This window comes from Grammomys surdaster, unplaced genomic scaffold, assembly GCF_004785775.1.
Source record: "Grammomys surdaster isolate TR1022 unplaced genomic scaffold, NIH_TR_1.0 126163, whole genome shotgun sequence".
In the NCBI taxonomy this organism is placed as follows: domain Eukaryota; kingdom Metazoa; phylum Chordata; class Mammalia; order Rodentia; family Muridae; genus Grammomys; species Grammomys surdaster.
In genome coordinates, this window is record NW_021620970.1 from 7,207,991 (window position 1) to 7,233,051 (window position 25,061).

The window sequence follows — 25,061 nt, forward strand, 5'->3', positions numbered from 1 at the left end:
GAAAGGGACTTTTTAAAGGTCAAACACTCTCTACCAATAAAGACAAATTAACATTAAAAGTAGGGGAGGGGGGAATGGAGCCAGGGAGAGACAGGAATCGCTTAACTCTGAAGACCTAAATCTAATCCCTTCGTGTGGTCCTGTAAGCCCATGGTGAAAGGACAGAACTTGGTTTCCCAAAAGTTGCCCTCTGATGTCCACTCTCACACACAAATAATAAAAAAATTTAAAAAGCATAATAAAAAATCTGAGCTAATTCAGAGCAAGTAAACAAACTCCAGTACCAACATAAAGACCTTAGGCTTGAACCATGAAAGGCAAGAACAAAAGCGTGGGGTCTCCTCAGAAGGGGTTATGGCTCTAGATCTTTGCAAAGGTCTATCAGATTAATTCAATTAATCAAGAAAGTATAATTCTAAACTCCTACATATATACCTAATTATTTTAGAATCTAAAAAGCTAATGAAAATCTTACAGGAAGAAATGGATAAGCCCTGTCAATTGACAGGGTAAGCAAATAAGAATTAGCAAAGATAGCACAATGGCATGTGCAAAAATTCTATTTGTTACAGAGAAAATCCCAACAAAAAAAGGGGTGTTTGTGCAATGAGGGTTTATCTACAAATTTTATGAGCTAGACAGGTTAATTTCAGGTTTATAAAAAGAATGAAAATTTAAGAAAAAGAGAATGAAGAAGCAAATGCAAACTTCAGCATGAACAAGGCTACTTTTCATGGAATAGCAGGCTCGCAGGAAAGACCAGAGAGAGCACACTGGAAACGTCTTCAGAATGAGGGGGCACTACGGTTACAGCAAGCTTGAAGGGGAAGATTTTAGAAGACTTGAAGAACAATTTCATGCTAAAACATCTGAAAATAAACACGCACTAGGAAAACTCTTGGAAAAATTTACTTGCCAAATTTTACATCCCCCAAATAGACCTTACCAAGTTAGAAACAAAGAAACTGATTTTGCATTATTTTAAAAAATCATGTAGAAATTTCAAACATGGTCTCTCAGAAAGTTTCACATGGCAGATTACTCCAACCACACAGACACTCTCCTTCATGAAACCTTATTATATGAAGTTAATAAAATTTCAATGCTTCATGAGAAAATATAAGATAAAAAGGAAACAGGAGAGTCTTACCTATAACTGTACATAAAGAAACCCATAACAAAACCACATCTAGAAGTTTATAAAACTGATCAATATGTTTCTTAAAGTGCATCACATTAAATAATTCGATACACATAAAAATCATATTTAAAAAAAAGACGTGGCCTAACAGAGCATGTACTTTAAAAAGTCTACAGGAAATACCACTGCTAAGAATAAAATGTCAGGATGAAAATGACTTTGGGCTAGGACAGGGAAGTAGGCTCAGATATTTTGGTCATCCCCATAAGCCCTTAGAAACAGTGATCACAGGAATGATCACGGAACTTTGTTTATTGCCTTGCTTGTTCTTTGACTATTTATATTTATTGTCTTGCTTGTTCCTTGACTACTTGCATCTATTGTATTGCTAGTCCCTCAACCTAGAACTGACTTGCATGTAATTAAAATGGTATAAAAGCAAAAAGGAGGAGGGGGGATGGGATAGGGGGCCCCTGGGGGGTGAGAAATGGAGAAAGGGGGATGACATTTTAAATGTAAATAAATAAAATATCCAATAAAAAAGAAAAAAAAGAATAAAATATCAGAAGTGACCCTTGAAAGCCTTCTCTTCAGGATTCTTGGTGGTTATTTTTTGAGAGGCTCTAAGCTGACTTAAAATGTGTGCTCAGCCCCACTGCACTTCCAAGTGTTGGGATTACAAGTGTCTGTTCATCACGTCTGGCTTTTTGAAAAAAGAGGTGAGGTGTTATGTTGCCCAGGTATTATGTCTGAGTTGACTCAGACAGCTCACTAGTGTCAACTTCCTGAGGAGCTGAGACTCCACACACATGCACCATGCATGAATTCTATGTAGCTGTTTCTATGTTTTGTTTTGTTTTTTTAATTTCTAAAAAGGATTTATGTGTATGAGTGTTTTGTCTGTGTATGTATCTGCGTACCTGATGCACATGCCTGGTGCTTGTGGAGGCCAGAGAGGCCATCAAGTCGTCAGGAACTGGAGTTACCATAGACCGGTGGAAGAGCAGCCAGTGCTTTAACCACGGAGCTGTCTCTCTACCCGATTTGTAAGCTTTTTTTGAGACAGAATCTCAACTATGTAGCCCAGGATGACCTGCAGTTTCTTTGTAGCTCACGTTGGTTTTGAATTTGTGTTGATCATTTTGCCTCCTATCTATCTAGATCTGCAATGGAATTATGTGTGTTCTTTGTGGAGAGCCCTGGGGCTGTTTGTATTTCGATGTTAACTCAGCTTTCCCGGGAGGGGCTGCCTGAGAGAGAAGTGAATCCTGTACTCAGGACTAGATGTGACCCTTCTAATGAATAAAGAAACCAATCACTGGGCGAGTAGGCGGGACTTCCGAGTGGAGGTGGGAAGGAGGCAGGAGAGAGATAAGGCCATTTGGAGGGGGACAGTTGGAGGACAAGATGCAGCTACAAGTGGTTTCTGGTTTAGATGGTCAATCTGCCAGGATTCACCACTGGAGGATTTATATTTAATGTGGCTTACAAGATTAGGGTTTTAATTGTGCCCAGCGATTGAGTTACCATTGGTTCTGAACTAAGTTGTGTGGTGTTTTCCTTCACTTGGCGGCTTGCCTGGGTTTGCCAGAAGTGCACCCCAAAAGGCCGTGGGAAGTCTGGAGCATGGGGGTGGCGTGGTAGCGACCGGCCGGTGGGAACTTAGCTAGGTGGAGAGCTTTTAGAGCTCTGAGTCAGTCCCCACGAGATGAGAACTGGCTGGCCATGCCCGCCAGTGCCTTGCCAGTGATAGTGTGGGTTGTTTTTTTATTTCCTGTAACGTGTCCACGTGTGTTAGCACATGTGGGGTACACATGGATGTGCATACATGTATGTAAAGACCCAAAGCTGATTATCAATTATCTTCTCACATCACTCTCTACTTACTGAAGCATGTCTAATGCTGAACTTAGAGTGTGCCAGTTCCAGCCAGTCTGACTAGGCGGCTTGCCCCAGGAATTCCCCATCTCTGCTTCCTGAGTGTTGGGGTTACAGGTAGTCCTGTGTCTGCCTAGCTTTAGAATGGGCTCCGAGGATCCAAAGTCTGGTTCTTAAGATGCCTTTGAGGCATCTTTCCCGTACAACACATTACATTGTAACCTGGAAGCGTCTAGCAGGGTGGTTGGCTAAGTAGCAATGAAGCTATCGTATACACCACACACCACGTATTTAATAACCACCACGACAAAAATACAGCCAACTGTGTTTTTAAAAGTAAAACATCTTCATCTTATAAGAAACTTTGATAACAGAGAAAATCATGTTCATAGTATTATAAAAATTTAAATTTTCTCCAAATTTACGTACAGATCCAGTTACAAACAAAAATTGAACAGGACATGATCCAAAGTACAAGAATGCTAAAAAAAAAAAAAAAAAAAAAAAGTCAGGTCGCAGTGCTTGCTCTAAGACACAGTGCAGGCAAGCAGACCAAAGGGAAGCAATGAGGGCACAGAGAACATCAGTCATGTTTAGGGATATAACTCGTCAGACAGTGATGGCAATCACCAAAGGAAGGATGGACGGACAGACAGACTGAAAGTAGACAGATGAGGATAAGTTTCCCACATGAAAAAAGAAAATGAAATGGTCTTGGCTTGGTTTGAATTTTTGTCTCTGAAAACTCATGCATTGTACACGTACTTAATTCCTGCCTTTTTTGGCAGTGGATAGGCTATCTAGAAACACCAGGGGCATCCGGGTGCTGGGGAGAGGCTAGTGTCTTGTGTCCCTAGAGTCATCTTGACAAGTGTTAGCCAGGTGACTTTGAGGAAGCTGCCATGAGGATCCATGGCTTCTGCCACTAACCTCAATAAACAACTGTAAGAGCAGAAAAGGTGAGACACGACAGGAAAGGAGGTCTCTACTGTTGACCAGACTTCTGCAAAAGTCCAGAGGAGAAGAAGCTCCAGAACAGCCTCGTGGTGAAGTCCACGGGTTTTTTTGAGCCAGGATTTCTCTGGGGTTACAGCCTTGAGTGTCCTAAAACTCACTGTGTAGACCAGGCTGGCCTTGAATTCTGTCTGCCTCTGGCTCTGAGTTCTGGGATTAAGCTGTGCACCACAGCCAACTACCCTGCAAAGTTCAATTTTTTTCCCTAGGTTTTTTTTTGTTTGTTTTTGTTCCTTGCTTTGTTTGCGGCAGGACCTTACCACATAGCCTTGGTTTGCCTGGAACTAGCTATGTAGACGAGGCTGGTTTGAATTCAGAGATCCATCTATCTCTACTCCCCTGCAATTCCATCATGCCTCAGCACTTCTGGCTCCAAATTCTTCAGTAGGAGAAGTGAAGGAAGATTAAATATATCCTGGTGGCTTGAAGCTATACAGAGGTAGTTCATTAAATGGTATCTATCCATTAAACCCAAAGAAGTAAATTAATAATGTTTACTGTCAATCCAATACTATGGGAAGGATGGGCCTTTTGCCTTTGCCCTCATGAATGATAAATGACTTGATGAAATTGTTTGACGAAGGCAGTTTGGTTCCCTTTTGTCTTTGTGTCTCTCCTGCTACACCAGGACAAACAATTCGCCCTGTCTAAAAGATGGAAAAAAGGTGCCATTTTGGAGATGGGCAGCAGGCCCTTACCAGACATCATTCTGCCAGCACCTTGATCTTAGACTCTCAGTCTCCAGAACAGTATATATACATTTCTGTTGCATGAATCACCTGGTCTGTGGTGTTTTGTTTCAGCAGTATAAAGACAGACTTCTACCTTACTCTAGGTAGAAAAATCAACTTAAGATGGATTAAAGATACAAACATAAAAGATAAAACTTGAAATATAAGAAAATCAAAGCAAAAAATATACAGGATGAACGTTGGGAGTGGTGGCTTGCACCTCGTATCCCAGTACTTGAAAGGAAATGAGAGGAAAGGTAGGTGGATCTCTCTCTCTCTGTGAGTTCAAGGTCAGCCTGGTCACACAGAGTTCTAGAACTGCCAGGTCTACATTAAATAGAGAGACTCTGTTTAAAAACAAAACCAAACAAACAAAAAACCAAAACAACCCTCCCCTCCCAAAAAAGACTCCACTACTAACCAAAAAAATGTGACATTTAAATTGAGAACATTATTAATTAAAAAAAAGATATTTTAGTATTTTTAATGGACAGTAATAGTATTGCAAATATGTAAAAAGTCTTATAAGTCAATTTAAAAGGACAAACAACCTAAAAGAGAGAAAGCTATCAGATCGAAGGTGTGTCTATTGCTTATGCTCTAGTTCAGTGTTAAAAAAAAACAACTGTCTGTCTCCGCCAATCAAGTGCTGGAATACAGCCACAGCTGTTTATCGCCCAGCACCATGTATGATTCCTTCTGAGCTGTCAGAGTTGAGCCACTTCAATGCAGATCTGAGACCCTATAAAATTTAAAACATTTACTGTGTCCCTTACTGTTTGTAGCCAATGCTCTAGTCATGCTTAATTCAATGATGCTCATCTATTATCATATTTTACAGGCTACACCTTAAATGCATTTTTCATTATACATAAAGCAGCATACCAGAAAAAAACTTTTGAAAGACTGTTTTCTATACCTAATTAATTTGGAAATTAGTGCTTATAATTGTAAGTTACACACACACATACACACACACACACACTCACTAAAAAAGTATTGGCTTTTCCTGTGTTTTAGTAGATAGATGATAAATCAACCTATAGGAACTATAAACATACAAAAACCTGTATGTATTAATAAGTATCTAGTTCTAAAGAACATAGAACAACACTAACAAACCAATACAATGCATACCTGCAAAGGTTAGCAGGCTTAGGATTTAATTTCTTGTTAAAACTGCCTTATGAAAGGTATATTATTCACCAAGTAATTTTCCTTCCCTTTTAATATGCATTTTCTCTAGCCTAAAAAAGAAGAAGAAAAGTCACATATCTAAATGATTGCCTTCCTCTGCAAAAGGAATCAACTGTATCAGCTTGCCTTATCAATACATCTGAGGAATTATAAAGAGGTAGCTAGCTGCTCTTAGAAAACTCTACCAGTCTGAACAGCTGATCTTACTGAGTCAGCAGATCCACAGCACAGGGGAGTGGCGGCAGGACACGCTGGATGACTTCCTCAGTAAGGAGATCACCACAGTGGGAAATGAAACTCTTGACAGCTGAAAATGAGAACAGACATTTACTCCCTGTACGGTGTCATCGGCCATGAGAGAAGAATATTCAGTTATGTATAGCATCAGCAATGTTACAAAGAAGTGCTCAAACCAAAAAATATCTTGAAATTCTAGTGATTAAAAAGGAAGCTAGTATCTTCCATTTTTAATTATATTTTTCAAGAATTTCCTGGGATTGCTAAGAGACTAATAAATTAACAAAATGTTGTTGCCCTGGGTTGTACTTAGCCCTTGAGATCAGAAATTTAAAAAAGGAACTGAAATCAAAGTTGGGCATGGTGGCCCAAACACCTAATCTCAGCATCTGAGAGGCAGGCAGATCTCTTGTGAGTTCAAGGTCAGCCTGGTCTACACAGTGAGTTCTAGGACAGCCAGAGCTACATAGTAAGACTTACATCTCAAATTTAAAATAAGAATGAAAAAAGAAAAGAAACAAAGAAAAAAAGAAATCAGGGGTTAGAGAGATGTCTCATTGATTAAGAATGTGTAGGATCCACATCTGGTTCCTAGCACCATGTCACTTTGATTGCAGTTCAAAGGGGATCTGACCCTCTTCTGGCCCTCACTGGTGTACACACACACACACACACACACACACACACACACACACACACAGAGAGAGAGAGAGAGAGAGAGAGAGAGAGAGAGAAAGAGAGAAAGAGAGAAAGACAGAGAGACACAGAGATATTTTCACATACACATAAATAAAAATAAATCTTAAAAAAAAAGCAGATTAGTCCACCAATTTCTCACTAATATTGCAGAAACATGCAGATGCTAGCCAAGGAGGGAGTTTATAGTTACTCAGACAACTGAGACTGCTTCAAAAGAAGAGTAAAATAAATAGTTAGACTGTCAGGTTGAAATTATTATTTTTTTATTTTTAAGGGTAAAATTCATTGGATAACAAAACAAGCATGTGCTCCCTGTTCTTTCTAAGAAAGCCATTTTTCCCTAGTTCAAACTAATAGTCAGAAATTATTGTCAAGCCTACATACACTGTCACACATACTTCCTGGGAACCACACTGCTCCGGGGCTAATTCAATCAAACTCACTATTTCTGAAGAGAGAAATGGCTATCTACTTAAAGCAGTCCTGCTGGCTGCCATCTGGCCTGAATCTAATGAGGCATACAGTCATCGAGTAAAGATCCAGCTCTCAGACTCGGCTCAGGAGCACTCAGAGTTATGATCGGCTAACTGATTACATTCAGGCATGGACACACCAGTCAGATCCCTGTCCCTTACACTAAATGAAACCTACAGAACATACAAAGGAGAAGGAGGCCAGGGAGAAGAGAGATGGCAGTCAACCTACCACAGAGAGCACCAGCTCGGCCTTCCAGGGTGACTTGCCAGGTAAACGAATCTCCTCGGCTTTTTTCTGTTTCTAGATCTTTGGGAGACACTGGAAAGACACACTTCCACAGCAGCAGAACTCGAGCGAGGTGATGACTGACCACTGCAGGACCTGCAAAGACAACTTAACATGACTCTTTAGAGCTCAACTAGGGAGCAGGGATGTCTCTTAAGATGAAAATATTTTAATTCACAACTGCAATGTATCTTCTGGTTTCAAATGAATGAATATTAAATGTTGCAGCCCAGAAAAACAAACAAGGGCCTCAACAGCAAAGCCTGGGTTGGAGTGTCAGCTTCTAGCTACTGTGTCTCCTGTGACAGAATTAACTTCAGTGTACTTGAAAAAACTGACAGGTAGCATGTAAATGGAAGGTACAATTGCTATGGCAACAAGTAACATTGTAACTCTCCTCAGAATAACTTTTATTTTATTGTTTAGTTAGGGGCACACAGGTGTGTCTGTGTTTGGGTTTGCATATAAGGGAAGTTGTCCAAAGAAGCTAGAAGAGAGTGTTGGGTCCTTAAAGCTATGGGAGTGGAAACCAAGCTCAGGCCCTCTGCAAGAGCACTCCTTGTGTGCTGTTAAAGGTTGAGCCATCTCTCCAACCCCATGACTTCTTTTGCCTCATTCTTCCAAATGCTACTATTAGAGGCTTATGGTAGCACATCTGACTCCTAAAGTTGACTACTTCTATGTTTTGTTTAAAAAGAATTCTTTTTTTTTTTTTTTTTTTGATTTTCCAAGACAGGGTTTCTCTGTGTGGCTCTGGCTGTCCTGGAACTCACTCTGTAGACCAGGCTGCCCTTGAACTCAGAAATCCGCCTGCCTCTGCCTCTCAAGTGCTGGGATTAAAAGTGTGCGCCACCACCGCCCGGAGCTAAAAAGAATTCCAAGACTTGTTTTTATGTATGTTAGTGATTTGCTTGCATGTACATATGTGTACTATGTAAGAGTGTGATGCCTGTGGAGATCAGATCTGGAGTACACTGGCTAGTTTTGTCAACTTGACATAAGGTAGTCATTTGGGAAGGAACCTCAACTGAGAAAATGCACCCACCAGGGGCCTGTGGCCGAGCCTGTGGTACATTTTCTTGACTGGTGATTGGTATGGGAGGTGGTGCCACCCTGAGATGGGTGGTCCTGAGTGCTGTAAGAAAGCAGGCTAAATCATTAAGTAGCACCCCTCTATGGCCTCTGTGTCAGCTCCTTACAAACTGTAAGCTGAAAGAAACCCTTTCCTCCTGAACTTGCTCTTGGTCACAGTATTTCCCCACAGCAATAAAAAAGCTAACTAAGACAGAGTTATAAATGCTTGTGAACTATCTTGTGGGTGCTGAGAACAGCACCAGGGTCCTCTGGAAGAACAAGTGCTCTTAGCTCCTGAACCATCTCTCTAGCCTGTCTATTTCTGAGGTATTCTTTGGAGCTCAGGCTGGCCTGGAATTCACGATCCCCCTGCCTCAGCCTCCCAGTGCTAAGACGATAGGTTCTCACTGTTAACATCAATAACAACGTGTTCCAGGTCAAAATTCAGAAGCAACAAAAGGCAGTGGGCTGGTGAGACTGCTCAGAAGGGAAAGGAGCTTGCTATACAACAACAGACCTCTGTTCCATCTCCATCCTCAATATCCACTTAAAGGAGGAAAGATAGGACCAACTCAAAAGTCATTTTCTGACCTCTACAGATGTGCCCTCCCTCACAATAATAAGTAAAGTAAAATAATTAAAAGGCAATATATGATGATAATAATATCATTTAAAAACAAAATACCCTAAGAAACATAAAAACTAAAGCTCAGCTTTTCTTCCCAAACAGTATTCTTTCAAATTCAGCTGTGGGTGTGCACTCTCTCCACTCTGTGCCTTTCTCTGAACCCTGTAGCATGGGAACTGCAACAGGCTCTCAAGGAGACACGTGGGGGAGGCCTGAGTCGGCTAATTCTGCTTCTGCCCACTTAGATATGTAAACTTGGGTGAGTAACATTTTTGTCCTTGGTTTCCTCATTTTTAGTAAGAGAAATAACAGTATTTCCCTCATAGGATAGTTTCCAAGACTTTAGGTTCATATAGACAGCAGTACTGGCTTGAGGTAGCATTTATTCAGTGTCTGGTGTGCAATTATTATTGCTGTTATTATTTTGTGTTTTGCATTTTTTTGTCTTTTTAAGACAGTTTCTCTTTGTAACTCTGACTGTCCTGGAAATTGCTATGTAGACCAGGTGTCCTCAAACTCACAGAGATTTTCCTGCCTCGGCCTCCCAACTACTCAGTTTAAAGATATACACACTATCACACCCACCATTACACACCAAAATAAAATAATTAAAAAATAAAAGAATTGAAACTTGATTTAAAAAAAAAAAAAAAGAGTAGCAGCTGCAACCTTTGGGAAGATGTACACCACCTAGGGCATTTTATAATGCCAACACCAAAGAATGCCAGGGCTACATAAGAAGACATGTGAATAAACTGTAGGGCCTTCAGTTTGCCAAAGACAAGGGTCAAAAGGAATAATGACTGCACTGTTTGAAACATACAAATATATAATATTCCATGAATTTATAATGGTATCCAAAACAAAATTACCACTCATCTCCTTTAGAAGCTGCTAGGATTTCATTTATTTATTTTTGCAGTCCTGGGTATTGAACCTAGGGCTTCATGCATGCTAGGCAACTTTATCACTGAGGTAAATCCCTCTAGGATTTTAGAATATTCTAAAAATTTCTGATAAAAAATGAAACAAATAGGGGCCAGGGAGATAGCTCAGTTGTCACGTGTTTGCAGAACAAACATGAGAGTCTCTGTTAGCAGTAAAAAGCTTGGCATGGTGTGTGTAACCAGTGGGGGAGGGGAAGTCCTGGAGCTGGCAGCCAGTCCAGCCAAAACAGGAAGCTCCAGATTCAATGATACACTGTTTCTAAAGACACAGTGCTGAGTGACTGACAGAGACCAGGTGCCAATTTACAGTCTCCACATCCATGCTCACCTCCCCTGTATGTGCATGTACACAAACATACACACATACTCCAACAAACATGAACAATACACATAAAACAGAGCCCAAGAAAACACGGCAATTAAATATTCATAAGTGAAAACTCTATACATTTTATAAAACGTACAAGTCAATCTCTCTGTCTCTCTCCCCTCTCCCTCCCACCCCCCACCTCTGATGTAAGTTCTTGTTCACTAGCCCAGGCCAACCTCAAATATGTCATCCTCCTATCTCAGCCCCGTCTGCAGCCATGCCAGGCTGACTCATCTGTTGTTTTAAGGAAAAGAACATTGTACAGCCTTCCTCCAGTGCAGTGACATTGGATGTAAAAGGTTTTATCAGGTACTGCATTTATTGGGGGCAGAGAGAAAACTCCGGGGTTAATGAGTCCTGCTGCACAGGTATGAGGATTGGAATTTGGATTCTAGGACCCATGTGACAGACGAGGGTGTCCCCACGGCCTATAACTACAACACTGAGTGTCATGGAAAAGGAGACACATCAGGACATGTTTGAATGATTTTAAGCTTGAAAAATGATCAAATGCATTTATCCTACTTACAGCTTACAAATTGGTTTAGAGGAGAAACCAGCAGATAGCTGTGGATACTTGTAGGGAGAAGAGTTAGTAAATGTTCCCTTGGTTTCTTGTTTGTTGGAGACAAGATCACCTTATGTCAGCCAGATTGATGTTGAACTTATAGGCTGAAGTGAATGGGTTGTATCAGGGTATTTTTTAGTGTTGTTCTTTGAGACAGCCATGGCTGCCCTTGAACTCAGAGAGCTGTCTGCCTCTGCCTCCTGAGTGCCAGGAATAAACACTTGCCTGGCCAGGACATCTTAAGGCCAATATGAGAAAAGCATTTTAGTGGTTACTTAAATTCTGATACACAGTAAAAGCAACGTTTTGATCTAGAAACACAATTATTTCACTATTATGGAAACCCTCTAACGAACTGTTACCTAGTGTCATGAGAGCAGCAATCAGCAGCCACCCAGCTTGTGTGCGTTGAAGTGACAGGCGACTGTTTTGAGCAGCGGAACACAGCAAATCCTCTGCCAATGTCATGATAATCTGCTTGTATACAGAACAAAACAATAAAAATCAGCTTACAAATTAATTCAGGTGAAAGAAACTAATTACAATCTCTTGGAAGACTTGTTCTTACATAGAATAAATTACAACCATGGTCAACTGTGCAGGCTTCATGATAGGGTGATATCACACAAGAAACTATAAACAATTAAATTTTCAAGGATAAAAACTAGGTGAGTAAATGGTACACTGACAGGCACAATTCTTTTTTTTTTTTTTTTTTTTTATTTATTTTTTTATTTTTTGAGACAGGGTTTCTCTGTGTAGCCCTGGCTGTCCTGGAACTCACTCTGTAGACCAGGCTGGCCTCGAACTCAGAAATCCGCCTGCCTCTGCCTCCCAAGTGCTGGGATTAAAGGCGTGCGCCACCACCGCCCGGCTGACAGGCACAATTCTTTGTGAAGCACAAGTGACAATACTGTAAGGTTATTCAAACTGTAGCTGTCCAGAATTTGTTTACTTTGCTTTAAGCATTTAAACTTTTAGGTCAGTAATCACCAGAAAAAACTACATTATAGAAGTTTCCCTTTATAAAATTCTATATACAAACTCGATAATGGTCTTCCCAAAAGCAGTGGAGCAGGATTCCCTAACACGTTTCTAAAATAGACAGTGTGAGCAACAGAGAAAGAGTCAGATATTTAGGGCGGTGGTGGCGCACGCCTTTAATCCCAGCACTTGGGAGGCAGAGGCAGGCGGATTTCTGAGTTCGAGGCCAGCCTGGTCTACTGAGTGAGTTCCAGGACAGCCAGGGCTACACAGAGAAACCCTGTCTCGAAAAACCAAAAAAAAAAAAAAAAAAAAGAATCAGGTATTTAAAACGTATGCATCCTGTGTTTATAGAGTTCAAAGGCCAGGAAGAATGCAGCATCGAGTCTGAGAAAGCACATTACCAAGCACCTCTGGACTACAGGCTGTAGGAGCTGCACACAGTCCCTAAAGAAGGCAGCTATGCTAACCACAGGTTATAGAGTTAACAGGTGACACTCAGAAAAAGAAAGGATGAAACAACCATTTTATCAAGTCAGGACAAGAGGCATCTTCTCAGAAGAAATTTCACATGTGAGGGGTCAGAATTAATGAGAGTCGAGGACAAACTTAATACACACACTGATAACATGTTAGCTCTGAAGGGTGGCGGGGATGGAGAAACGGTTCAGCAGTTAAGAGTACCTGCTGCTCTTGCAGAGGACCCATGTTCAGTTCTCAGCACCCACATGAGACTTCCCACGTAAGAAAAAGGAGAGCTATAATTGGAGAATGAGGAAGTGGCTTACAATTATCTGTGATTCCAGTTTCATGGGATCTGATACCCTTTTCTGACCTCCATGGGTACCAGACATGTATGAAGTACACATACCTATACACCCAGGCGAAATATACAAATAAGATTAAAACAGTCCAATCAATCAAACAAACAAATAAACAAAACCAAGGGACTTCCTCAACTTGCCAGTCAGTTTATTATGACACTGACAATATAAAGATATTTGAATTTTTGACGTTGTTGTAGAGGATATATTATAAAGTTGTACATATAACTGCTTGATTGAACCCTGATGTCTTTTGGCGGGGAGGCAGGAAGAGGCATTTAGAGTCTCAGTGTCATCGCTCCGCTATTCTCCATTACTGGCTAATTACTGCTTCTAGTCATTTCTAGTAGAAAGAATGGGGCCGTAGTATTTATTTTGAAAGAAATAAAACTGAGTTCATAGTGATAACTTCAACTTAACATATGGGCTTTTATTTAACTTCCTCATTCTCCAACTATAGCTCTCCTTGTTCTTACGTGGGGAGTCTCGGCTCCTGGATATGTTATTTATCTGTTTTATACAACTACATGTAAACAAATTCAAAAGTAACACCACCAATACTGACAATAACTATAACTTTATTAAATGACACTCGGTTTTTTTCATAAGTCCAGTTGTCCTTCAATTTTTTTTTTAAAGGGCCACTCTCCAACTCCTGATCCTTTTGCCTCAGCCTCTAAAAAAAATGGGCTTAAAAGCTGAGTGCAGCCAAGATTATAATGGTATTTTAAAAGGCAAAAGCTGTATTACTATAAGGAGAAAGCAGAGTCTGCAGTGTGTGATTTTAAATAGACTTGTGTGGCAAGGCTAGATCCACTGCAAACTCTGTTATCTCATAGAGAGCCTTCTAGTAGAAGCACAGGAAGTGCACTTTCCCCACCCCAGTACTGGAGTCAAAGCACACTAAGTATGACTCCATCTGTGAGTCATGCTGTCTAGACTGGGAAGCACTCCTTGAGAAAGGTGAGGACAAGCATCATTTCTCAGAGACTGTGTGGCTAAAGTTCAACACACAAAGAACACTCAAGCGACATGCTGCTGTCCTACACGGCTTTAACTGGGTGGCATACCACCAGCAACCCATTTCACAAAAACTTGAACACCACTACACAGAGAATGAAATCATTACCTTGCCCTTTCCGTGAGGAATTCCCAAAGGACAGTGTGTCACTGCACCTAGCAAGGCCGCCACAGCAAAACCAAAGCCAGTCACTGCTTCCGGTGAAGACTTCAGTATCGTGAGCCGCTCTAGGCAGCGATCTAAGAGAGGTGTCAGGTAAGAAGGCAATGCCACAGCAATGCAGTGCAAGCACCAGGCTGCAGCCAGTCGAACAGAAATGCTAGGGTGCAGAACCACCGAAACGACACTGTCCAGAAGGCCTGGAAGGACAGAGTAAAACAAATGACTTATGTATACAGACTTAACTCATTTAAGCCGTAAGACTGCCAAAAGAATGGACATATAAAATATACTACTTCTATGAGAAACCAAATCACAACAAAAGAAGTGAGACATAAATTGTTTTCTGTTTTCAATGTAGAGATCTCTTCTAGTATTATCTCATGAAAATAAACTTAAGCTACGTTAATAAAAAAAAGAAACATTTTATTTCTAGTGATTTAGCATTGTATTAGGAACTAAAATTGCCAATACAAAACAATACCACCTTTAAAAAGTCCTACCTTGTCCTAACTCCCTTTTAAAAGAAAGATCATTTTAATTTGTTTTAGTTATGTGGTTAGTTTAGTTAGTTGGTTATCTGCTCACATGTAGGCATGTGAGCAGATGCCCACAGAGGCCAGAAGCACTGGACACCAGAGCTGGAGTCACAGCAGCTACCAGCTGCCTGACCTGCGAGCTGGGGTCAAACCTGGGTTTGTGTACTTAACCTCTAAGTCATCTTTCCACCTTATTGCTCCTGTAGAAAAATCTCTTTAGCACATTACAGCTATGGTAATACACTTCTCATCTACAGCATGGCTTTTATCTTACAGTAAATTCTAAAACTAAGGTTTTGCCAGGACTTCAGTGGTCTAACCCACTAACAACATGTTAGAGTACAGTGAACAGCAAAAAAAAAAAAGTTTCTATTTATTTATTCAAGAGAGACCTTTGTTGAAACATGCAAGTTTCCTGCCAACTGTCACAGAAATTTAAAGGGCTTACGAACATATAAATGAAAGAAACACAAAAGTATTCAGTAAGCAGGAAGCATGACAAAAAACAAAGCCACACACAGGAAAAAAAAGAACAAAACCTAAAACCTAGCCACTCCAGACCACATCTTAAGAGGATTTTCCTGACACAATGCAGCCTAAGCAGGTAAACTGACAGAGGTGGAAAGCAGACGGGTAGCCACGTCATCTGGGAAGGACAGGCAGACACGGCCACTGAAGACATTCCTGATCATACTCCTTTGATACAAACAGCCTCAGTTAAGCAGGGTGGTAATCATAGAACTGTGAACTCACAAAACCACTGAGTAGCATATTTTAAAGGAGTGAACTTTGTGCTATCTGAAGATATCACAATGTTGATAAATTATTTTAAAAGGCAGAGAATTATTTTCAGAAAGAAATAAAAACAGCTTAAAAGACCCCCGAGGAATGGGCTGTATACAGTCCACAGACAGTGGTGTTTTCACTGCAGAGGACAGAAATCCAGGCGTACTTCTCTGGAAGTTTTCCATTACACTTCAGAAAGAGGAATGAGGACAGCGTTACAAAACAGCTTTCCAATTGTTTCTGTAAGGATGGGATCTCACCATGTAGCCTTTGCCCTCTGAGTACTAAGATTGAGGGGTGTATCTTGCCATACCTTGCCACAGAACAACCTTTAACTACATGACAAACAACCTGATCCAAAAACCCGGAAAGCCCTCTCCTCTCTTTAAGTTTGTGTGTGTGTGTGTGTGTGTGTGTGTGAAGGAACATTACATGTGCCCTCAGAGGTCAGTTGGAGCTAATTACTGGTGGAACTAAACAGCCAGACATGATTTCTGACAACCGAGCTCAGTTTCCTAGGAAGACCAGCATGTGCTCTTAACCACTGATCCATCCCTCCAGCCTTCAAACACATTATATTGTAGAATAGTCTTGACTAGAAGCTTCCATGAATTATCTAACGTGTCTCCAGTGGTTGCACAGTCAGCTCCAGCTCGCTCGCATCATGGAGATTTCCTTCCTCCCGTACAAGTGAAATGCAGAACTGAACAGTCTCGGACAGCACACTTACCTGTACTGGAATCCTGGAGCAAAGGTGCGGTGGTAGTGCCGAGACTGTGTATGAGATTTCCGAGTTCTTGTAATGCACAAACCAGCATATGCTGGCTGGCTGCTACATCCATGGAACTGAGGCGGGTTTCCAGATTACCGTCACTCAATACGGCATCTGCCAGAAACACAGGAACGACTTATGCATCACTTTCATAAACACACATCATAGGAACCCAGTGTTAGGAGCAGAGAAGCGTAATGTTTAAATGGGCAATCACATAGAGGATAAACTGAGCCTGAACTAATAGATATCTTGAAAAATATTTTTAGATAATTAATTTTACTATGTGTATGAGCATTTTGTCTGCATGTGTGTATGTGCAAAGCATGTGTGCTTGGTGCTTCAGGAGGCCGGATGAAGGCGTCAGACTCCTTGGGACGAGAGTTACAGACAATTATGAGTCATCATGTAAGTGCTGAGAATCAGACCCAGGTCCTCTTCAAGAGCAATGAGTACTCTTAACCACTGAGCCAATGCTCCAGCCCCTGAACTAAGATTCAAGTCACACAACATGATCAGATCCCTTGTTACTCTGTCAGCTATAGACAATGACAAAGAAAACTGAAAACACCACTTTCCCACCTTTTGGCTAATATCAAGTAAGAAAAATTCAGGGTGATGAGAGTGGACAATATATTAAAAACAGCAGCCATCTTAAGGTGTATAGGAACCCTAACATGAATTCTAAGGACTGCTATAACCAGCCTTTAAGATTTTTGTTATGGGACTAGAGAGGCGGTTCAGCGGTTAAAAGCACCTTCTGCTCTCCCAGAGGACCTGATTCCTAGCATCCATGTTGGGTGACACACAACCACTCAAGCTTCAGGGGATCTGATGACCTATTCTCCAAAGGCACTTAACATGCATGTGTATAGATGCAGAACATGGAGATACAAACACATGAATAAATAAGTTGTTTTTAAAAAGCATTTTTAAAATGTATAGTAATACAGAAGCACTGCTCTTCAACGGGTGGCTCCTCTGACACTGGCAAGCCAGACTTCTTTAGCAGATCCATACCCATAACTTTCTTTAGCTTCCAGACGGCCTGGCAGATGTCCTTTGCAGCAGCAATCTGAGCCTTTTCTCCAAGCAGGCCTCCTATAGTTGCTCGGAGAATAAATGAGACACAGCGGCGACAGCAGACGGCATCAATCTGCGTTTGTGTGGCTTTAGGATTGGACTGTGATACAAGGCTTAGGATATGGGAAAGAAAGACAGCGAGATTCTTCTCTAGCCAAGCTCCTCCTAACGTTGAAACAAACACCACGTAGGCCTAAAAAGAAAGCAGTTTCATCTTCAAACTTTGATCATTTCACTTGCAAATCAACATCTCTTTTGTTCACAAAAATACGTGAAATTTCCACTCCACACTGCATCCTCCCCTGACTCAGTCACTAGATCCAGCTAGTGTGGCATTAGGTATTTGTTTGTTTCTGGTAAGACTGGAGTTACGTACAGTCTTTCAGTGCAGATTCCACTTCTGCTGTGCCTCTTTCTACTGCGGCCAGGCCCTGCGGATGTTCAGTAGAGAGCTATTGCCAGATAATTTGTAAAATGTGTTCCTGGCTTCTGGAAACAAAGGCTTAAGATACTTAACCTCACTAACAAGCAAGCTGAATTCAAACGCACGGGCACTTTCATTAGCCACACTCGGATACCAGAACTCCAAAGGACTGCTCTAGACACCTCAGGGGAACCACCAAGATGAGTCGCTGCTCTCTGTCTCCACGAATGTGCAGTGTCTGTCTTACCCCAGATGCAAAGACAAGCAACAGAAGTATGGGAACAGTTCACAGTCACACCGGAGACCTCTCACATCATGAACTAGTCACACAGCACAAGCCAGCAGGGTGAACAGAGATTGTTACTTCATTTTAAATTGTTCACTTCAAGTCTTCAGCATGCACTGACTTCATTTTTTTTGGCTGGACTTAGTAAATTTTAGGGATGTAGACAACGACCTGTACATGGCAGGCCAGAGCCTGCTGGCTGGACTTCATCTCCAGTGCAGTGCAGTCCGTCACAACTTTTCTAGAGGAGTCTGTGTTGAATCACAACACCTAGGAAGAAGCTGGTTTGGGGTGAGGCTGCAGTGTGGCCTTCCTAGTGTTTTATTCTAAGAAACCTTTCCAAGAGTTTAGCTTTAAAATCTGTGTTCAGGACAGAAAATAACACAGCAAACACACAGACTGTATGGCATGCTCTTTTGTAGGAGTTAAAATCATGTTATCTTGATACATTAAGTAATAGGTACTGGTATTTAAACCGCGCTGCATAAGCGTTCAAACCACAGTGGAAGACACGATAAGACATGAGACACACGGCAGTACAGAAAAGAAAAAATGACTGCCGTAAAGGAACTAAGTAAAGCCCATTACGAAAAATTAAAACCACATTTGGGTTACAAGACTCTTACTTACTTTGTAACCTTGTTTTCAAAACTGCTTTAAGTTCACCATAGGGATTTGTAAACACGAGCAGAACTAGCAACTTCGAATGGTGGAGTCAGACACTAAAACTCTGACTAGAGGCCAGTGGAGATTACATGTAGGTGACTGAGTTCTGATTCTGACCTGAGTAACTCCAACTCGAACGTCTCTGCTGACTGAACTGCTTCCTTTCAGCATATCTCCACTGGCTCGAAGGAATCCTGAACTCCCACGCAGAAACCCCGCTCCCAGCAGTTCCAGAACTTCCTCCAGTGACACTTTGCGAGCACTCTGCCGTGAGGCTGCTATGACAAAGAACAAACAGCAATTCATAGTTTGAAGACTGAATTTTAATTTCACTCTAAGCGCATGCCCTGCTACTGAGCCACATTCATACATGGTCTCCACTTCCCAAAAGCAAGCATACTGACAGAAAAACTAAAAATCCAAATGTAATGGAAAATTCACAGGAATTCTGTATATTAATACACAAAAGAAGTCACAAGACAATTTACTGGTCCATCGGGATGAGCCCTGGGAGGGCTGGGGATGTAGCTGTGTGGCACGATGCTTGCCTAGGACATACAGGGCTGTCAGTTCAATCCCGAGCCTTAAGGTGTCCCTATGTGCCCTCATGGACACTCTATGCCACTTTAGGGTCCTGCTCCCCTACTCTCTTTCCTCAAAGGTGTATGCCACCACTTCTTGGCCAAAATCCATTTTTTTAAAAAGACAATAATTGAATAAAGCACACTATACTTTTAGAATTGTTTGGGGTTTTTTCCTCTAATTACTGAATTGTTTGAGAATGATGTCTTAGGACCTATAACAATGCAACAATGTTTGTGAACCTCAGCTGATTTATATTCTACTTCTCAAAAAATTAAGAATGGGGAGCTGTAATGTTACATGTATTATCAGCACAGGAGAGTTAAAGAAGACACTCTGAGGATAACTGAATAACTTTACCTGCTCCCGGATGCTTAGCGATGACAGCTTTAGCCAACACTGTACCCAGCAGTTTCGAAACTGATATCCGCACATCATAATTGGAACCTTCAAAGGACTTAAAACATAGGGTGGCCACACTGTCCAGGTCTGTGCTCCACATAAAGACGGCCTCATTCTGGAGTTCAAGAAGACACTATGCAAACGTACACACAGATTAATGAAGAAACAAAATACAAATGTCAGGTTCAGGGCTGTGTAAGTTGTAGAAACACAATAGTCTAACAAAACCACAACTTCACAGTATTTTCTTTTTTTTTTTTTTTTTTTTTTGGTTTTTCAAGACAGGGTTTCTCTGTGTAGTTCTGGCTGTCCTGGAACTCACTTGGTAGACCAGGCTGGCCTCGAACTCAGAAATCCGCCTGCCTCTGCCTCCCAAGTGCTGGGATTAAAGGCGTGCGCCACCACCGCCCGGCTTCACAGTATTTTCTATGTTGACAGGAATAACCAAGAACTATTAAAACTCACACATACAATTATAAAAGAGGTGAGAGGACAACCTCCTTCTAATTCCCAGAAACACATTTAAGAAAAAAAAAAAAACCCCTTTAGAGTCAGCCTGTTAGACATGCGCAACAGTGAGGATAATTCAAGCAATCACATGGGACATCACTGTTCTTCTCAGTCAACTATGCTAAGGATAATTTAAAAAAGAAGAAAATAATAAATCTAAACATACACATTTTGGTTCACACAGATATTGACAGGACAAACAGGAAACACCATGCATCCGTAAGTGTGGACGCCTGACCTTCTCTTCAGGCCTCTGACTCCTCACGTCAGCGTGAGGAGCCCAGGGTTGCAGCCCTAATATCATGTGGAGGGGACTTCACTCCCTTGGCACATGCTTTAGGAAAGTGGCGACCAGACCATTCTACCTTGGCAGCGGCACATCGGACAGCCATGGATCTGTCTGTTAAGCAGGACCGAGCAGCCTTGTAAATATCCCTGTGGCAAGGTGCAGCAGCAGCACCCAGTCCGGTCAGTATACTCTGCAGACTCAGCATGATCTCATAGCGGCCTTGAGACTGCCAAGACGAAAAGAACAACGTAAAGAATAACGTGGAAGGCCACACAGAGAGCGGCACCTTATAAACACTGTGTTTACTACAGATTTAAGAAAATGCAGGTTTCTTTATATACTCACCAGCTTATTCTGGCATCAGGAAACACTCATCACACAGCTCCCTGTTTAAAAGTGCTATCTGCACATATTACATCTCAACACAAAGTACTATCTGTCCATATTACATCCCAGCACTTGGTGAGGCTCAGACCTGAACTATAGCTGTATCTCAGTGAGATATTTGTCTAGCCAGGCTCCATGTTCAATCTCACCACCAAAAAACAAGGGCTGGAGAGTTGGCTCAGTGATTAACAGCACTGACTGCTCTTTCAGAGGTCATGAGTTCAAATCCCAGCAACCACACAGCAGCTCACAATCATCTGTACTCCAGTTTCAGGGACTCCTATGCCTTCTTCTGGCCTATAAGGAACACCAGGCATGTTTGTAGTACACACACACACACACACACACACACACACACACACCCCTCCACAAAGGTACCTGGATCTTATTTTTAGGTCTCAAAAGCTGTGTGATTTCTAAGTTGTTCATTCTATTTCCTCATGAGTAAATTGAGGAGAAAATGAACCTGAGAGGCAGTGGGAGTGAGGTTTGATGGTGCTTTACTAAATGTCCAAGATGTCTCTGGAAGTGGAGGCCACTGTAATAAAGTTGATGAAAGACCAGGACCAGCACCAACCAGCACTTCCACAGTAACACCACCAGTTTTCTTTGTTCAAAGGAACAGAAATCATAGGTTAACAAAATAAACAGCACAACGCAGGAATCTGGGAACCTAGCTCCACTCCCCCATCCACAAGGTTTACAACACTGATGGGTGTGGGTCAAGCGTGGACCCACTTCTGATTCCTACGATGTGGTACCTGACTATGTAATAAAGGTAAACAAGGAGGAAAGTAGTGAAATACTTAACAAGATACTAAAACCTCTGGTATTTGTAGAGTATACCTCTCCTAACCCAAAGCTGCATAGCTTAGCTGATGGAGATAAGGGGAAAATAGAAAATGGTTTCAGCTATATTAAAGTTCTTACAGACATTCATTTTTAATAAAATGTATTTTTTCTATGCCTTTTTTCATCTTCAAAAATTTAATTAAAATATAATTATATCACTTCCTCCATTCTTTCCTTCCTCTAAACCCTCCTTGTCTTCTCCCTACAACCTCTCACGTCCTCTTTACCTTACTCCCTCTCAAATTCATGGCTTTCTTTGACTGTTGTTACCTGTACACACACACACACACACACACACACACACACACACACACACACACACCATGATGAGTCCTTCAGTGCTTGCTCATGTGTAGGATTTCAGAGCTGACCACATGGGGCTGGATAACAAACAGGGCTCAATGCTTGTAAAGATTCATTCTCCCTGTCTCAGCAGACGTCACACGAATGTGGTGCTGTGCCTAGGGTTGGGGCATGTTGAAAATTCCTCTCCCATGAATAGCACCAAATTTACTGACACAGAAAGTCTGACTGACATCATCCATCTTTTGGAAAACACTGCTGAAGAGACATGTGCTCGGCAACCCCACCAGTCTGGAACACAGACTTCACACCTTGGTGGTTGACTTTAGTACAAATCTTAAATTTAATAGAGTTTAATTTCCTCACATTTTGTCTTGTTACATTTCAGAAATGTGAAGTTCGCCTATCTTTCTACAAATGATTTAGGGCTGTTTCCCAGACTGCTACTCTAAGAAAGAATGACAACCACCTGCTGTGATCTTTTAATGTTATCCTAAATACGTGCAATGATAAGACTTAAATGTTTTGATTAACGTATAAGCTTAATTTCAATACTGGTAAAATGACAGTTGGTGAGAGATTATAGGAACTTGGAAGTTACATTAAGAGTCAGTCTTAGCCGGGCAGTGGTGGCGCATGCCTTTAATCCCAGCACTTGGGAGGCAGAGGCAGGCGGATTCCTGAGTTTGAGGCCAGACTGGTCTACAGAGTGAGTTCTAGGACAGCCCAGGCTATACAGAGAAACCCTATGTCTTAATACAAAGGGTGCCCCAGGGAGTAATGCCAGGCGGGGTCCCAGTGAGGAAAAGGTTGAGAATCTGCTGGCCAGCATTCGAGCCCCTCCAGCTCCCAGTGCCTTATTCCCCACGCTCTTTCCCTCTAACTACACGCTGCTTACTCCTTTCCAATGCCAGGATAGTAACTAATCTATTTTCCAGGTATTGTACATATTCTAGATATATTTAATTGATAAAGTTACACAGATACTTTGCACGTTTAAAGAATGTAAACCTTTTATTAACTCCATACGTATGAACCAATAAAATGCTCTCATGCTACTCTTCGGTTGTACTTACCTCTGCACTCTTCATAGCTTTAAGAATATTCCCCACTGTGTCAGTAAAGCTGTTAGCCAGTATTCTACCCAACTTCTTGTACAAGGAACCCAAGCACACCACAGCAGCACTGAAACATTTAAATTAGACAAAATGTCATGGCCAAAAAACAGGCAGGGCATGAAAATCGTAAGACTATGTAAACGTGACTATTAAATTTCTACCATTTTCATGGTTGCAATTTTTACATTCTGGGGAGTGTCTTCAGGTATTAAAAAAATTTTAAAATTAGGTGGGTATGTGTATGCCTGTATATGTGCATGTGAGTGCAGTACCCACAAAGGCCAGGAGGGGGCATCAGATTCCCCTGGAGCTGGAGTTAAAGGCAATTGTGAGCTGCCTGACCATGGATGAGTACTAAGAGTCCACTTCTGGAAGAGTGGTTCATGCTCTTAAGCACTGAGCCACCTCTCCAACTCCTTAAAGTGCTATTAACTGTGGTGAAGTATCTACCATTAACCTGTATTTTATTTTGTCTTAGTTTACTACTAAGAACTTAATAAAAGAATAAACAAAATCTGAAGAACTGAAAACATTCTTAAGATGTTTTCAATCTAAAGCTAGACTTACCATGTCTTAAGTAGTCTTTTTGTTGTGGTTATGAATTACAGTATGGGGATTGAAGCCAAGGCCCTCTATGTACGCTGAGTGACAGTCCTATCTTACTGTTACTTAGTGCTGGGCCTTCTGAATGCTAGGCATGTGTTCTACTGCTAAGTTATATGTTCTTGGCCCCTAATTTTTTTAAAAGAATTATTTTAGGTGTACAAGTCTTTCGCCTATATGCATGTATGTGCATCATATGCATTCCTGGTGCCTGTGGAGGTTAAAAGAGGGCACTGAATCTCCTGGTACTGGAGTTACTGGCAGTTGTGAGCCAACCTATGGATGCTAAGAACTGATCCTAGGTTTTCTGTAAGAGCAACAAGGACCTTAACTGCTGAGCCATCTCTCTAGCTCCATTAAAATATGTTTGAAAGGACTTTCTTGATAGCAAAACGGTTTTTTGTTTGTTTATTTCTTTTTGTTTTCTGAGACAGAGTTTCTCTGTGTAACCTGGCTGTTCTGAAACTCGCATTGTAGGCCAGGTGGGCCTCCAATTCAGAGATTCGCCTGCCTCTGTTTCCCAAGGGCTGGGATTAAAGGTGTGTGCTTCATTGCCCAGCTATTTTTTGTAAAAGATTAGAAATTAAATCAAACTGGGCATGGTGGCAAATGCCTTTAAGTCCAAAATTCAGGAGGCAGACACAGATGGATCTCTGTGAGTTCAAGACCAGCCTGATCCACATAGGGAGTTTTCCAGAACAGCCAGGACTACATAGAGACCCTGCCTCAAACTCAATCAATCAATCATTCAATCAATCAAAAGGCAAAAAAGAAAACTTGAAACAAAATTAATTTCTACTTAATTTCAGAACAACTGTCAAAGATTATATACTTTAGAAAGACCATACAAGGAAACAGTATTTTTTATTGTTAGGCTTTAATGTTTAACTTACAGTTTGGTGGGAAGGTAACTTGGAGAGTCATCTTTGCTACGAATAAGATCATTACATTTATCGATTGTCTCATAAACAGAAAAAGTGTCTCCAATACTATAAAGTATGGCCAGATTCTGAGCAAGGAGCTTTCGAGTAGGAGGCCCTGGGGAGCTGTTCAGTAAGGATAGGAGCTGCTCAACGAGGGTCTTCTGCTTCTCCCTGACGTCGTCCTACAAAGAAGGTGACGAAAGACAAGGAAGTCAGTGTAACTCCTGTAACCTCGAAGTACGAACCATCCAGGAACACTCAACACTGTTCTGAACGAGGCTCACAGTGGCTGAGTCGGGCAC

At 41.4% G+C, this 25,061-nt stretch overlaps 1 protein-coding gene across 2 annotated transcripts in view; it reads right to left on the minus strand.

Moving 5' to 3' along the window:
* The window catches only part of Heatr5a (HEAT repeat containing 5A), a 98,476-nt gene that overhangs the window by 62,236 nt on the left and 11,179 nt on the right, over positions 1 to 25,061 (minus strand). The window contains exons 3-13 of one of the 2 annotated variants that reach the window (XM_028757465.1): positions 24,730 to 24,941; positions 23,192 to 23,300; positions 20,650 to 20,799; positions 19,733 to 19,907; positions 18,908 to 19,065; positions 17,352 to 17,607; positions 16,290 to 16,445; positions 14,184 to 14,434; positions 11,609 to 11,720; positions 7,603 to 7,755; positions 6,169 to 6,268 (exon numbers count right to left, since the gene is read on the minus strand). In XM_028757465.1, coding sequence (XP_028613298.1) covers positions 6,169 to 6,268; positions 7,603 to 7,755; positions 11,609 to 11,720; positions 14,184 to 14,434; positions 16,290 to 16,445; positions 17,352 to 17,607; positions 18,908 to 19,065; positions 19,733 to 19,907; positions 20,650 to 20,799; positions 23,192 to 23,300; positions 24,730 to 24,941 — 1,832 coding nt within the window. Of the gene's footprint in view, positions 1 to 6,168; positions 6,269 to 7,602; positions 7,756 to 11,608; positions 11,721 to 14,183; positions 14,435 to 16,289; positions 16,446 to 17,351; positions 17,608 to 18,907; positions 19,069 to 19,732; positions 19,908 to 20,649; positions 20,800 to 23,191; positions 23,301 to 24,729; positions 24,942 to 25,061 lie in introns of both variants that reach the window. The other variant, XM_028757464.1, reaches the window with a different exon arrangement.